The sequence below is a fragment of the Pipistrellus kuhlii genome, unplaced genomic scaffold (assembly GCF_014108245.1).
Source record: "Pipistrellus kuhlii isolate mPipKuh1 unplaced genomic scaffold, mPipKuh1.p scaffold_m20_p_20, whole genome shotgun sequence".
In the NCBI taxonomy this organism is placed as follows: Eukaryota; Metazoa; Chordata; class Mammalia; order Chiroptera; family Vespertilionidae; genus Pipistrellus; species Pipistrellus kuhlii.
This window is the reverse complement of record NW_023425516.1, coordinates 1,281,913-1,293,972: the sequence shown is the minus strand read 5'-3', so window position 1 is coordinate 1,293,972 and position 12,060 is coordinate 1,281,913. Positions and strand designations below refer to the sequence as shown.

The following is a 12,060-nucleotide window of genomic DNA, read 5'->3' as shown; positions in this document are numbered from 1 at the left end:
ATGAATTGGGAGGGCAAGAAGACTCAAACATTCAGATCATAACATCATCTAGGAAGACAGCCTTTTCTTAAATTCCTCTAGCTCAGTGGTCGGCAAACTCATTAGTCAACAGAGCCAAATATAAACAGTACAATGATTGAAATTTCTTGAGAGCAGAAAACCGACTTCTGTGCATGGGCCACAAAGTTTCAATCCCACTGTACGTGCGCGCCCGCACATGGTATTTTGTGGAAGAGTCACACTCAAGGGGCCAAAGAGCCGCATGTGGCTCGAGAGCAGCAGTTTGCCAACCACTGGTCTAGGAAGACTGCCTTTTCTTAAATTCCTCTAGCTGTATTTTCCAAAGGTCCCCAAAGAATCAGCTAGGATGTTTACGAAAAATGAAAATTTCTGGTCTTCACCCCAGACCCACTGGGTCAGAATCTCCAGAAGAAACCGTATTTTTAAAAAATATGTTTCTGTTGATTTCAGGGAGAGGTAGAGAAAGACAGAAACATCAATGATGAGAGAGAATCATTGATCAGCTGCCTCCAGCATGCCCCTACTGGGAATTGAGCCCACAATTCAGGCATGTGTCCTGACCAGGAATTGAACCATGACCTTCTGGTTCATAGGTGGACACTCAACCACTGAGCCATGGTGGCTGGGCAGAAACCGTGTTTTTTAATAAGCACTTCCGGTGGGCATTACATCACAGTATGCTGAGAAACTCTCGTGTTTCAAAACGTGCTTCCTGCACACAGGTATCAGAAGTGTGGGTACGTGTGGGTGTGTGCATGAGTTTGGTTTTAAATGCAGCTTCCAGGGTAGGGCCCCACTCCAGGCTTAATACATGCAAATCCCAGGAGCAGGGCCCAGGAATCCGTATTCTCGGCAGTCTCTCCAGGTGAGTCCTGTGCCCGGTAGTCTAAGGAGCCCTGCTCCAGAGAGAGAATCCTTTGTCCTCCCACAGACAGTGACCGCCTCAGGAGCACCACAGGTCTGGTACCTTACTAAGAGATTCTTAATTGCTTTGCAGTATCTCGTCAATGTTGAAACAAACCAAGAGCGATTCTGCCTATAAAGACATGCAGCTCACCCTCAAATCCAGGTAGGAAGGCTTGGGGCCCACAGCAGGTCGGTCAGGAGGCACCCCTCAGTTACAGGGGCCATTGTACAGCGGCTCCTCACCAGACCATGGAATGGGGGGGCAGGGAGGGTCAGCTTTTTTCTTCTTCACTAGAAACAAGCCAGCCCCTTAACTCCCAGGCCTGGGGTGAGTACCCAGGCATCTCTCCCCACCAACCGCATGCTAAGCAGCCACACTTTCGCAGCCTCCAGTACAGAGAGATGCAGAGGGAGGGTGTGTTACAGAGCTAGTCCTTCCCTCTTTATCAGGTGAGTTACAGTGGGGGAGGGGAGATATGCCCCCATCTCATCCATTCATCTCAAGAATATTCATTGAACCCACTCTGGGCCAGGAGCTGTGCTGGGTTCTGGGGGATTCCACAGCAAATAGATTGGACTGTGGTCGGAGGAAGCCTATGGATCCTTTCCAATGCAATGATAAATCGTTGTTTACGAAGCAATCTACAGTGAGACCGTAGGTGGACTATGATACTACACCTGCATCTGGGATGTAGTATAATACATCTGTGAGCTTCTGCAGCAAATGCACCATCTGACAAGGCCAAGTGGCCACTCTAGGAATGACCAAAATTTTGGATTCGTGTCGAGGGTAAATGATTTTTTAAAACAGCTCCCACAATTGCCATATGACGTGCAAATGCCTGTGATTTCCATTCCTGCGTATGGCTAGGTAAAATAAAGGTGTGGCTTTTACCACCGCATTTATGGACTGGTTGAATCCTGTCCATGGTTATGAATGGCTGGTCCCATTTGATAAATGGGACAGTCATGCATTTATTAAATAACCCCCCCAAGTCAGCCCTATAATAATGACTGTGGCTGAATGTTGAGCACCAGGGTCTTAACCAAGATGGACTTAGACATTTAAGTCGAGATCAGAACTTCACAAGCATGTTAAACTTGTGGCCGGTGGGCCACATGCCTCTTTAAATGGGGCATGCGCCCGTCAGCCTGAGTTTGACATGCCTGAGTGGCTGGGAAAGGTGGGGATAGTGTTCCAGGCAGAGGAAATAGCATGTGCAAAGGGCCTGAGACAGGGAGCAGCTTAAAGGCATTAAGCAAAGACCTGAATGGCTGAAACTCAATGAGAGATAAGGGAAAGGAGACTGAGGCAGGCAAAGGTTTCTTTTGTTGCTTGTATTTCTTTCTTTTTTAAAAAATATATTTTATTGATTTTTTTACAGAGAGGAAGGGAGAGGGATAGAGTTAGAAACATTGATATGAGAGAAACATCGATCAGCTGCCTCCTGCACACTCCCCACTGGGCATGTGCCCACCACCTTGACCGGAATCAAACCCAGGACCCTTGAATCTGCAGGCCAACTCTCTATCCACTAAGCCAAGCCAGTCAGAGCTGTTGCTTGTATTTCTGTGTGTTTGTTTGTTTATCAAAGCTAATAACACTGCTAGAAAAGAAGAAAGTCATCTATAAGAGGAAAGTCACAGCCAACACATTTGCCCCAAATAATTCGTCTGTAGGGTTGAGGCAGCTGGTTGAATCCAACACAGGGCCTTCTGGGTATTATTACTGGGGCTCTGCCTTAGTTGAGTGGAGCATTTGCTCCACCACCTGCCAGGCCTAAGTCCTCTAAGTCCAGTCCCATGAGCCTCTGGGGAAAGCAGAAAAGGCCCTTTGTTGGATCTCCCTACGGAAAGGGATCTGGGAGGACACCAGGCCTGCCTCCTTAAAGGAATCCCAGAGGTCACAAGGCCAAAAGAAAAGGATTAGTCACACATCACAGGGATATGAAAGATTCTTACCCTCTAGAACCACACAGATAGAGCAGTCAAGTCCATTTTTTTTTTTTTTGAGGCGTTTGGAATAAACAAAGGGAGACAGGGTGAGAGAAAAGGTGCTAGACCCAGGTGCTGAAGGCGTGGGTCACCAAAGGAGGACCTGGGAGAAGGCACAGAGGAGGGATGGGCTTGAGCAAGGGAGCTTCTCCCACTCCCCAGGAGCCCCAGCCAGGCAAAGTCACAGGAAGACACAGCCACTCAAGGATTTAAATCAGTCCTCACTGATTTAAGAAAGGGACAAATGGTATAAGAAGTTGATTGGGTACCGATGAGGAAACTGGCATTCCAGAGCGAGTTCCTGGCCCACAGACCAGCACTGGGCTCTGTCTGCCTCCAAAGTCAAGTGAAGATGACACTCAGTTCAAGGGTCCAATTTAAAGAAGAGAATCTGTAAATGAAGAGGCAGTCTGGGGTCATGAACTCCCAGGACAACATGACGAGGAGGACTCACCCACCCCTTCACCAAGTCTGCCCTCGGCCCCAGGTTAAGAGCTCATGGGTAGAGACAGGAGGACAGAAGGGTCCACAATGAACTTATCCTTCCGTTAGAGACCCATTTTATTCAAAAGAAACTGGGATCCAGAAAATATGTCATCCTGCCACTAGGCAGAGACAGAAGGTCAATGTTGGACCAGGGGAGTCAGAGCAAGCAGAACCAGCTGTAGACCATGAATCCTATAGGAGTTTAATAGGGAGAGAAGAAACAAGGACGCTCCAGGCAGGGTATGGGATGAGCAAAGGCAAAGATGTGGGAAAAATACACACTGAGTTCTATAACCTGTGTCTTGGTTGGAACAATTCCCTGACCTGAATCCTGGAGGCCAGCAGGCATCAAGGGGACCCCGACACTTTCCTTTGTGTGAAAAGCAGGCTCCAGGCAACCTGAAAGCATCCCTCTCTATTTCAGTGACAGGTCCAGCAGTACAAGTGGAGAAACCCACAGCCAACCAATCCAGAAGAAGTCTAAAAGGTAAACCAGGTGGGCAAGAGGGACTGTGGCGACCACACCCTCTATCCTCCCAGGGAAATAACCCAGTGTAGACCAGGCCCCCTGAAGCCACAGACACTGCTGAAGGACCAGGGGCTCCCAGGGTAAGGGGCTCATGGTCAAGATGCCGAGCAACAACACAAGCAATGGCAACTAATTCGTCCCCTGGGAAAAACATTCCGTATTCACTATCTTGCTTATTCCTCAAAAGCAATCCTACGAGGTGGTAACATTATCCCATACTACAGGGGACCCTTGGCCAATGAAATATCCTGCCCAACCCACGCAGCTAAGAAACGTGGCACTGGAGTTTGAACCTGGATCTCCCAGCTCCAAATTCCACCTTCATCTCAAGGTCCTTAACATTCACTGGGCTCAACTGGCCAGATGTCTCACTGTGGGCTCATTTCATAAGGCCTGCACCACCAGCCTGGTATGGTCGGGAAGATCTGTCCTTCCTACATCCATGGTGATGCTGGGGACGCGCCAGGTGAGGGCGGAGAGCCCAGGTGGGCACGTGGAATTCCCACAGCAAAGCACTGTGGGGCCCAGAGAGACCAGCCTCATGGGTCTGTCTGACCCATTTTGGGCCTGATTCCCCCAAACCCCTCTTGTCTGTGTCCACAGCCGCACCTACCAGGACCTCATCAACTGCAAGACAAATGTGTGTAGCACCATGAGGGCCAAGTTCTACAACGTGGCCCAGGAGGCCGGCTTCTGCCTGCAGGACAAGATGGAAATTCTCATGAAGTAAGGATACCTGTAGATGCGCTCACTCAAAGGACATTCATCTGACACCTACTATGTGCCCACACGATGCCATGTGCTGGTGCTGAGGCTAACCATTGGGTACAGGAAGGATGTGTTCTCTGCCCTCAGAGAGCTTGTTGTCTCTCCCAGGAAATATGGGCAGAAACAAACTAACTGAATTAATCAACACAGGTACAAATTATAATCATTGCTATATAGGAAAAGAACAAGTGTTCTGGGAGAGGGAGAAACCATGGGGACCTAATTTAGGTCAGGTAATCCAGGAAGACCTCGCCAAGGATAAGGAAGAGCTGGTGGGTAGTGAGAGAGTAGACGGACATTCCAGGCAGCAGGAAGGTACATACAAAGTCCTAAGGCTGAAAGGGACACAGAAAGTGTGAAGAGGACAGAGAAGTGGCAGGTGACAGCTGCATCACGCACAGCCAGCCATGAATGTCATAATTAAAACTTGGAACTGATGTTAAGAGTACCAGAGACCACTGGAAACTGTTTTTATTCTGACAACCCAGTAAGTGCCTCCCATCCCAGCCTACTCCTTGACTGCCATGACCATTCACTTCAATGAACTTGTCCATTCAACAAAGGTCGCATGGTGACCCTCTGCCCTCTCAGCCTGGATGGACTGGCTGTTATGAGCCACGGGATTAGAGGTGATTGGTCCCTGCCCTCTGGGAGCCCCCAGTCTAATGAGGGAGACAGAAAAGTAAACAGGCAATTACCACACAGAGTGATGAGGGCCAACAGGGGGGTGAGCAAGGGGCTAAGGGAACACGGGAAGAGGGTGTCCTTCCCAGCAATTGCTGATTTCCCCCCAACAGCAATCAGCAAGGTCGTCCGGGGAAAACAATATTTTCAGCTTAATAAAGTCAGGTAATATTTCCTGGGCACCTACTGTGTATCAGTCACGGTGTAAGAGCCTTGTGTGTATTTATCACTGAGTCCTCACAACAATCCTACGGGTAGGTACTATCATTAGACCCATTTTATAGATGAGAAAAGTGAGCTCAGAGATGTCTCTTGTCAAAGGTCACCCAGGAGTTAAGCAGTAAAGGTGGCATTCAAACCCAGAGAGGTACACAGGAAAAGGAGGAAGGTAGGGAGTTCCAGGGAAAAGAACAGCAGTCCCAGAGGCCAGAAGGGGCCCCCGTGGGTCAGGAACTACCAGTAGCCAGGTGTGGCTGGGACTTGGTTGTGGTTGCTTACAAAGTCATCAGAGTAAAACAGAGGCCAGATCATAAAAGGCCTTACCAGCCCAGCTGTGGAGGTTGGACTTTATCTCAGTCTTTGATCATGAGCCAAAGTATAAAATTCTGGGAGAGAGAGAGAGATGGGAAAGATAGGGATAAAGCTGGGAACTGTTGTAGGGGCTGAAGAATGGAGAGCCTCAGAGGGCAAGTTACTCAGAGGGCTTTATTCTGAGTAAAATGGGAAGCTATCAAAATGCATATAAGGTGAATGGCATGGTTATATTTATAAAGTCTCTTTGGAGAGATAGGACATATGCACAAAATGATAAGGGGAGCAGAGAAGAGAGGAAACAGCATGAGTTGAATGCCCACTGTGTGACTGGCAGGCACCAAGTTCAGCACTTTCCACACATTGTATTATGTAATCCTCACCTCTAAGAGCTGGAAACCATTATTATCCTTCATTTTACAGATGAGAAAGCTGTGCAAATACAATCAAAAGTAGGGAGAGAATGAAGGCTGATTTAAAAAAAAAAAAAAAATTACTGACTGTAGCAAGAAAAGAGCATTTCAGGACCTTGGAGAGAGGTGTATCCTCTGCTAGCCAAAGCCAGGCAGTAAATTAGATAGTGGCTGAGAGGGTTAAGAAGAACCTCATGCAGGAAAAGGCAGCTAGATGGTTAAAGCAGGCAGGTGTCTGACTCTTCTCCCTCTTTCTCACACAACTTGTGATGCAGGCGCCAGGAAGAGAGAGGTCTCCAGAAATTCCATTCTTTTGTCCTCGTCTCGAATTTTCAAAAGGACATAGCAAAAATGAGACATAAAGTCGCCATGGTAAAAGGAGACGCAGAAGAAATTGCAGACCACTGGTAAATACCCTGAGAGCCAGATAAGACGGGCCCTGAGGGGGTGAAGGAAGAAGGGCTGCTGTTACAAAATCACATTTGATCCCATTCGCTCTCGCAACCTGGAGAGGCATCACTCCAAAGCTGCCCTCAGCCAGCAGCAAGGCCCCCCAAACAGGCTGTCCCCAGAGCGGTCAAGCAAGAACCCTTCAGTTCCCGAAGCACAGACCCTCCGACCAGCTCTGTTCCCCACATTATCTTCTATTTGAGTCAGACTTGCAAATAAGGACCCGCTCACCAGCCCCTGTGGGAGCGACAGATGAGGCTAACCAACCTGAAAACATCCAGAGTCAGAGATCTCCGGGGTGATCACTGTATTCCTCAAATAACTTACCTCCTTACCGATACAGAACCAGGCACACTGTCCTAGGAACACTGTGCCCAGGCGTGATAGTGTGATAGTAAGTGTAACAAAAAGCAACAGAAACTGAGTGATTATTGGATGGCAGACACCACCCTGAGCAATGTTCCTATATTACCTATTGTATTCCCCCAAAAAACCCTGAAGGTGCATTTCAACCCCCACTTTATGAATAAGGAAGAGTTAGGATTTAGACCCCTGCCTGACCCCGGTCTCTATGCTTATCTGGATTGAAGTCGGATGAACTGTAATTTTATGAACCTGGCAGGGTGAGTAAATCAGCCTCTAAGAGTAAGATGGGAAAGTCTAAAAATGTACCCTGAATCCTTCCATGATTTTAATAGTGTGGAACTGAAGCCTACAAAAAGACATAAATATATATAAATATATATCATAAAATATAAAACAGTACATACGAGGAGCCCAAATTGTATGGAGATCAATTTCTTCAAATTTTTCCACAATGGGTACATAGATATCAGGCCACTGCCGCCCTCTTTAAAAAGAGATCCTCTTAAACCCCATCACACCTGAACCCCCTCAGGGCTAGAATCCACCTTGTTCTCACCATGGGTTAGCAAACTGCCCTCACACTCTGTGGTAGCATCAAAAGATTCGCCAAACCCACTGAAATACACAGAGCTGTGGCCCAAGATTCCTCAGACAGAGACATGGGAAATGCACATCCTTCCTCCCTCTCTATCTCCTTCCCCATCTTCCTCCCACTCCCCTCCCTACCCCCTCTCCTTCCTCCTCCTCCTCCTCCAGCTGGTGTGTGAGAGCCTCCTCCACTCTGGAGACTCCTCTGCAGAAGTGTCCATGTCCTCCCTGGCCTGATCAACTCTCAAAAGTGACACTTCAAAACCTCAGTCACCTTTCCTTTCTTGCAAGCTTTTCATGCCGCTTGCCAGAAAAATAATAAATGCATCTCTTTAAAGTATGTCCCTAATTTGTTTTTTTAATGAGATGCAAATCGTGCTCCAGCTCTTACTGCCCTTAAAAATTAAAGACGTGCCTGATCTGCAGGCCCCTTGCATTTGGGGTGGAGAAAAGTCCCCCAGATAAAGGCTGATGCCACCCTGGAGGCATCGCATGAGAGGCAGAGAGAGATGGAGGACCTGAGGTGCCAGCCCCACCTCCCTGCAGCCTCCTAACTGGCCTTCTCTTCTTGAAACCCGAGGTACTTTGATCTCCTGTCCAAACTCCCTGAAGATCTGAAGAGTTTCCGCCCTGCCAAAAAGATCCTGGCAAAACTGCAGAAGTTCGGGGAAAACCTGGACCTGAGAATCAGGCCCCACGTCCTCCTGAAAGTGCTCCAGGAACTGAGGACCTGGGAACTGTGCTCCCCAGACGTCGCTGTGGCTGTGGAGGTAGCTGCCACGTGGGTCCTTTCCCTTCACCATGTCCCGGGGTCCTCATCCCACCACCTCCCAACACCCAGACACCAGTAAGTGCCGAGAACACAACGTAAAAGACAAAGATCTCTGCCTTCTGGGAGCTTATCATCTAATAGAAGAGGGATTGTCACATGACCTTGGTTGTTCAACTCCAGGGGACATTATGTTCTTTGTAAATGGTGTGCCCTCCCCTCCAGAAACTGGAGACCTTGGAGAGACAGAAATAAGTGGACAAGGGAATAAAATAGCTGGCGGTCATAACGAGGAGCCCTCCAGATCTGGCTACTAAAACTGTGGCCCACAGACCAACAGCATGGACCTTCTTAGCAATGCAGAATCTTAGGTGCCAAAGCACATCTGCCAACTCAGAGTCTGCATATCAATGAGTCCCCAGGTGATTTTTATGCATAATAAAGTTTGAGGAGCACTCGTTCAAGGTCAAGGTAGAGGGGACCTACCTTAGCCAGAGCAATTGGGTAAGGTGAGTTTTAAGCCAAGGCCTGAATGATGAAGAGACGGCACTGAGAAGAGAAGGGAATAGCAGGTCAGGCAGAGGGAGGAGCACGTGCGAAGGCCGCAGCATAGAACTTGAACTATTGGAGGAATTTGCAGGCAGTCAGTGGGGGCGAAAGCAAGCGAGCAAGGGGCCCTTTCAGGAAAGACTAGCTGGCTAGACCAAAACGAACTCCAGGGCAACTGTCCAACCTCCACCTGCCGGTTATGGGTCTACCTTTAACCTGCCGGTTATGGGTCTACCTTTAACCTGCCGGTTATGGGTCTACCTTTAACCTGCCAGTTATGGGTCTACCTTTAACCTGCCAGTTATGGGTCTACCTTTAACCTGCCAGTTATGGGTCTACCTTTAACCTGCCAGTTATGGGTCTACCTTTAACCTGCCAGTTATGGGTCTACCTTTAACCTGCCAGTTATGGGGTCTACCTTTAACCTGCCAGTTATGGGTCTACCTTTAACCTGCCAGTTATGGGTCTACCTTTAACCTGCCAGTTATGGGTCTACCTTTAACCTGCCAGCTCTGGGGTCTACCTTTAACCTGCCAGCTCTGGGGTCTACCTTTAACCTGCCAGCTCTGGGGTCTACCTTTAACCTGCCAGTTATGGGTCTACCTTTAACCTGCCAGTTATGGGTCTACCTTTAACCTGCCAGCTCTGGGGTCTACCTTTAACCTGCCAGTTATGGGGTCTACCTTTAACCTGCCAGTTATGGGTCTACCTTTAACCTGCCAGTTATGGGTCTACCTTTAACCTGCCAGTTATGGGGTCCTACCTTTAACCTGCCAGCTCTGGGGTCTACCTTTAACCTGCCAGCTCTGGGGCCATCTCCGAAGGGCAAGAGGAGCGGGGATGTGGAGGCTCCCCATTCTCTGAGGTGAGTGCATGGCCCCAGCGAGTGAAACTCAGCATGTTCCTCTCCCAGTGAGAACATCACAGAACTTCCAATGACCTGGATGTGGGTGTCTTAACCTAGAATCTATTTGAAACTACATTCTGTGTCTTAACCCTTTCCTGGAAGCAAGCCCTCAGCTGTCATCAATGCTAAAAGGGCAAAATAAGTTTAAGGACACATTACTTTTTTAAAAAAGATATTAAGGAGTAGAAAAGAAAGAAAGGTGCAGACAGCTGAGTTTTTCTGATCTCCCTAAATTTCTCTGGGTCAATAGAAAAGGCTTCAAATGAGCCTGCTGAACCAGGACACTGGAAAGGGATCTTTTTCTAGAAGGAGCCACCCCAGCGCGATGCTGCATTCTGAATGTCTGAGTGGTTGGAGGCATTCTGGGACACCACCCTCGATCTAAATATCTCAGGATCCTGAGGGAAGGGGAGGGCAAGGAATCTAGCTTTCAGACCAAATCTGAGGCTGCCACTGTATTTGCCCTGCAGTTTGTGCGAGAACACATAATCCATATGCCTCAAGAGGATTATATCAACTGGCTGCAGACCCGGATCAACATCCCCACCCGGCCCCAGACTGCCCGGACGTAGCCGGGGCCGGGCCAGCCAGCTGTCCTGGTGCAGGAGGGCTAGTCGACACTGTGCTCCTGCTTCCTGCCTGTTCTCATGGATACTCGTGATATGAAAATCAATCTGGAGACTGACTTCTGGCAAAGTAGAAACTCCCCCCCTCACCCTCACACCAAGTCCAACCTTCCAGTCTCCGTTCCTCACTGACCCAGCCTGACTCTACCACTCCCAGATCCCTGCACTGTATCCACAAATTTGTATCTTCAAATTCCAGATAATAAAATTGAGCTGAATGTTTGATGTCTGGCTGGGAAAGAGTTGGAGCTGTGGAATCTGGGTGTGGTATTCAGAGACTAACAATGACAACAGTTAGCACTTACTGAGCCTTTGTTATTCAACGGACTCAGTGCTGGGTGATTTTATGGCCTCATACTGCCATTTACAATCATGTTCAGCTGCCTCTGCATTCCCTCCCTACCCCTACAGACCCCCAACCCTCACTGTATGAGACAAGGAGTCACAAAAGCTATCTTGCTTTTGGAATCATTCCCAAGGGCTAGCTCTAATAGCGGGGCTTCCTGGCACCATATTAACTTCGATTTGCACAGCAATCCACAGTTTGCAAATTAAATAATACTCCAGCAGCATCATATGCAAGGCTCAGACCATCCCTCTGTGGTAGGCTTTGTTATCATCACCATCTCACAAATAAGGACACAAATAAGGACACCAAAACCTAAGGTCATTTGCCAACAGTCACACAGCCAGTAAGTGGCAGAGCCATGTCTAGACTGGGTGTCTGTCTGTCTAGCACAAGAGATATGCTGAAACCACAGGACTTACTCCACCCTCCTGCTTGCCACTTTCCAAGACTATTTCTCAGAACTGCAGCACCACCTAGTGGGTTCAGTTAGTATTATGCTTCCATCATGCTTGCCTGAAAAATATAGAACCTTCTACTGAAAAGGAAGGCAGCAGGCATTACCAGCAGCAACAAGGCCTACTTTGTTGGGCAAGGAATATTTATTCAAACAAAGGCCCTTTTACTACTAAGTAGATTAGGGACTAGGGAGAGGCACGACATCACCTCCCAGCTCCCAGCCTCCAAGAAAAGCTGCAGGGAGAAATACTTATTTTAGAGGCTTTTGTCTTGGGACTCAGATTGGTCATCTTTTGGTGGGGGTCAGAGCCAGAGATTCAGTCACAATACATTTTTAAAACCATTTACATCTTCCAAATGGCAAAATGAACTATGCCAAAACCTTCCCAAACATGTGAAACTCTTCCCAATTATGTAAAATTCTTCCCACCAAAAAAATGGGGAGGTTGGAGGACAATGAGCCATCCTGAGGTGCTTCATGAAGCACATTCACATCCAACATCCCCAAAACAAAACAGAGATGAAAAACAAAACACTGATTATTGGGACAAACTTTCAACTTTACATGGATTTGAAGAAGGTGTTCATGGGAGTAGGTGTGTGAAGGAGAAGAATGATTCCTATTGAGTGGAAAACAAGTCCTGGAGGTGACAAGTGAGTGAATGGA

The 12,060-nt window shown here is 48.1% G+C and overlaps 1 protein-coding gene across 1 annotated transcript in view; it reads left to right on the top strand.

The window, feature by feature from the left end:
• Positions 1–10,763, top strand: part of CCDC60 (coiled-coil domain containing 60) — a 96,121-nt gene extending 85,358 nt beyond the window's left edge. Inside the window, exons 9-14 of the mRNA XM_036449669.2 lie at positions 1,019–1,090; positions 3,833–3,895; positions 4,541–4,663; positions 6,609–6,740; positions 8,318–8,507; positions 10,433–10,763. Coding sequence (XP_036305562.1) covers positions 1,019–1,090; positions 3,833–3,895; positions 4,541–4,663; positions 6,609–6,740; positions 8,318–8,507; positions 10,433–10,534 — 682 coding nt within the window. The 3' untranslated portion in view covers positions 10,535–10,763. The remainder of the gene's footprint in view (positions 1–1,018; positions 1,091–3,832; positions 3,896–4,540; positions 4,664–6,608; positions 6,741–8,317; positions 8,508–10,432) is intronic.
• The last annotated feature ends 1,297 nt before the right edge of the window (positions 10,764–12,060 follow it).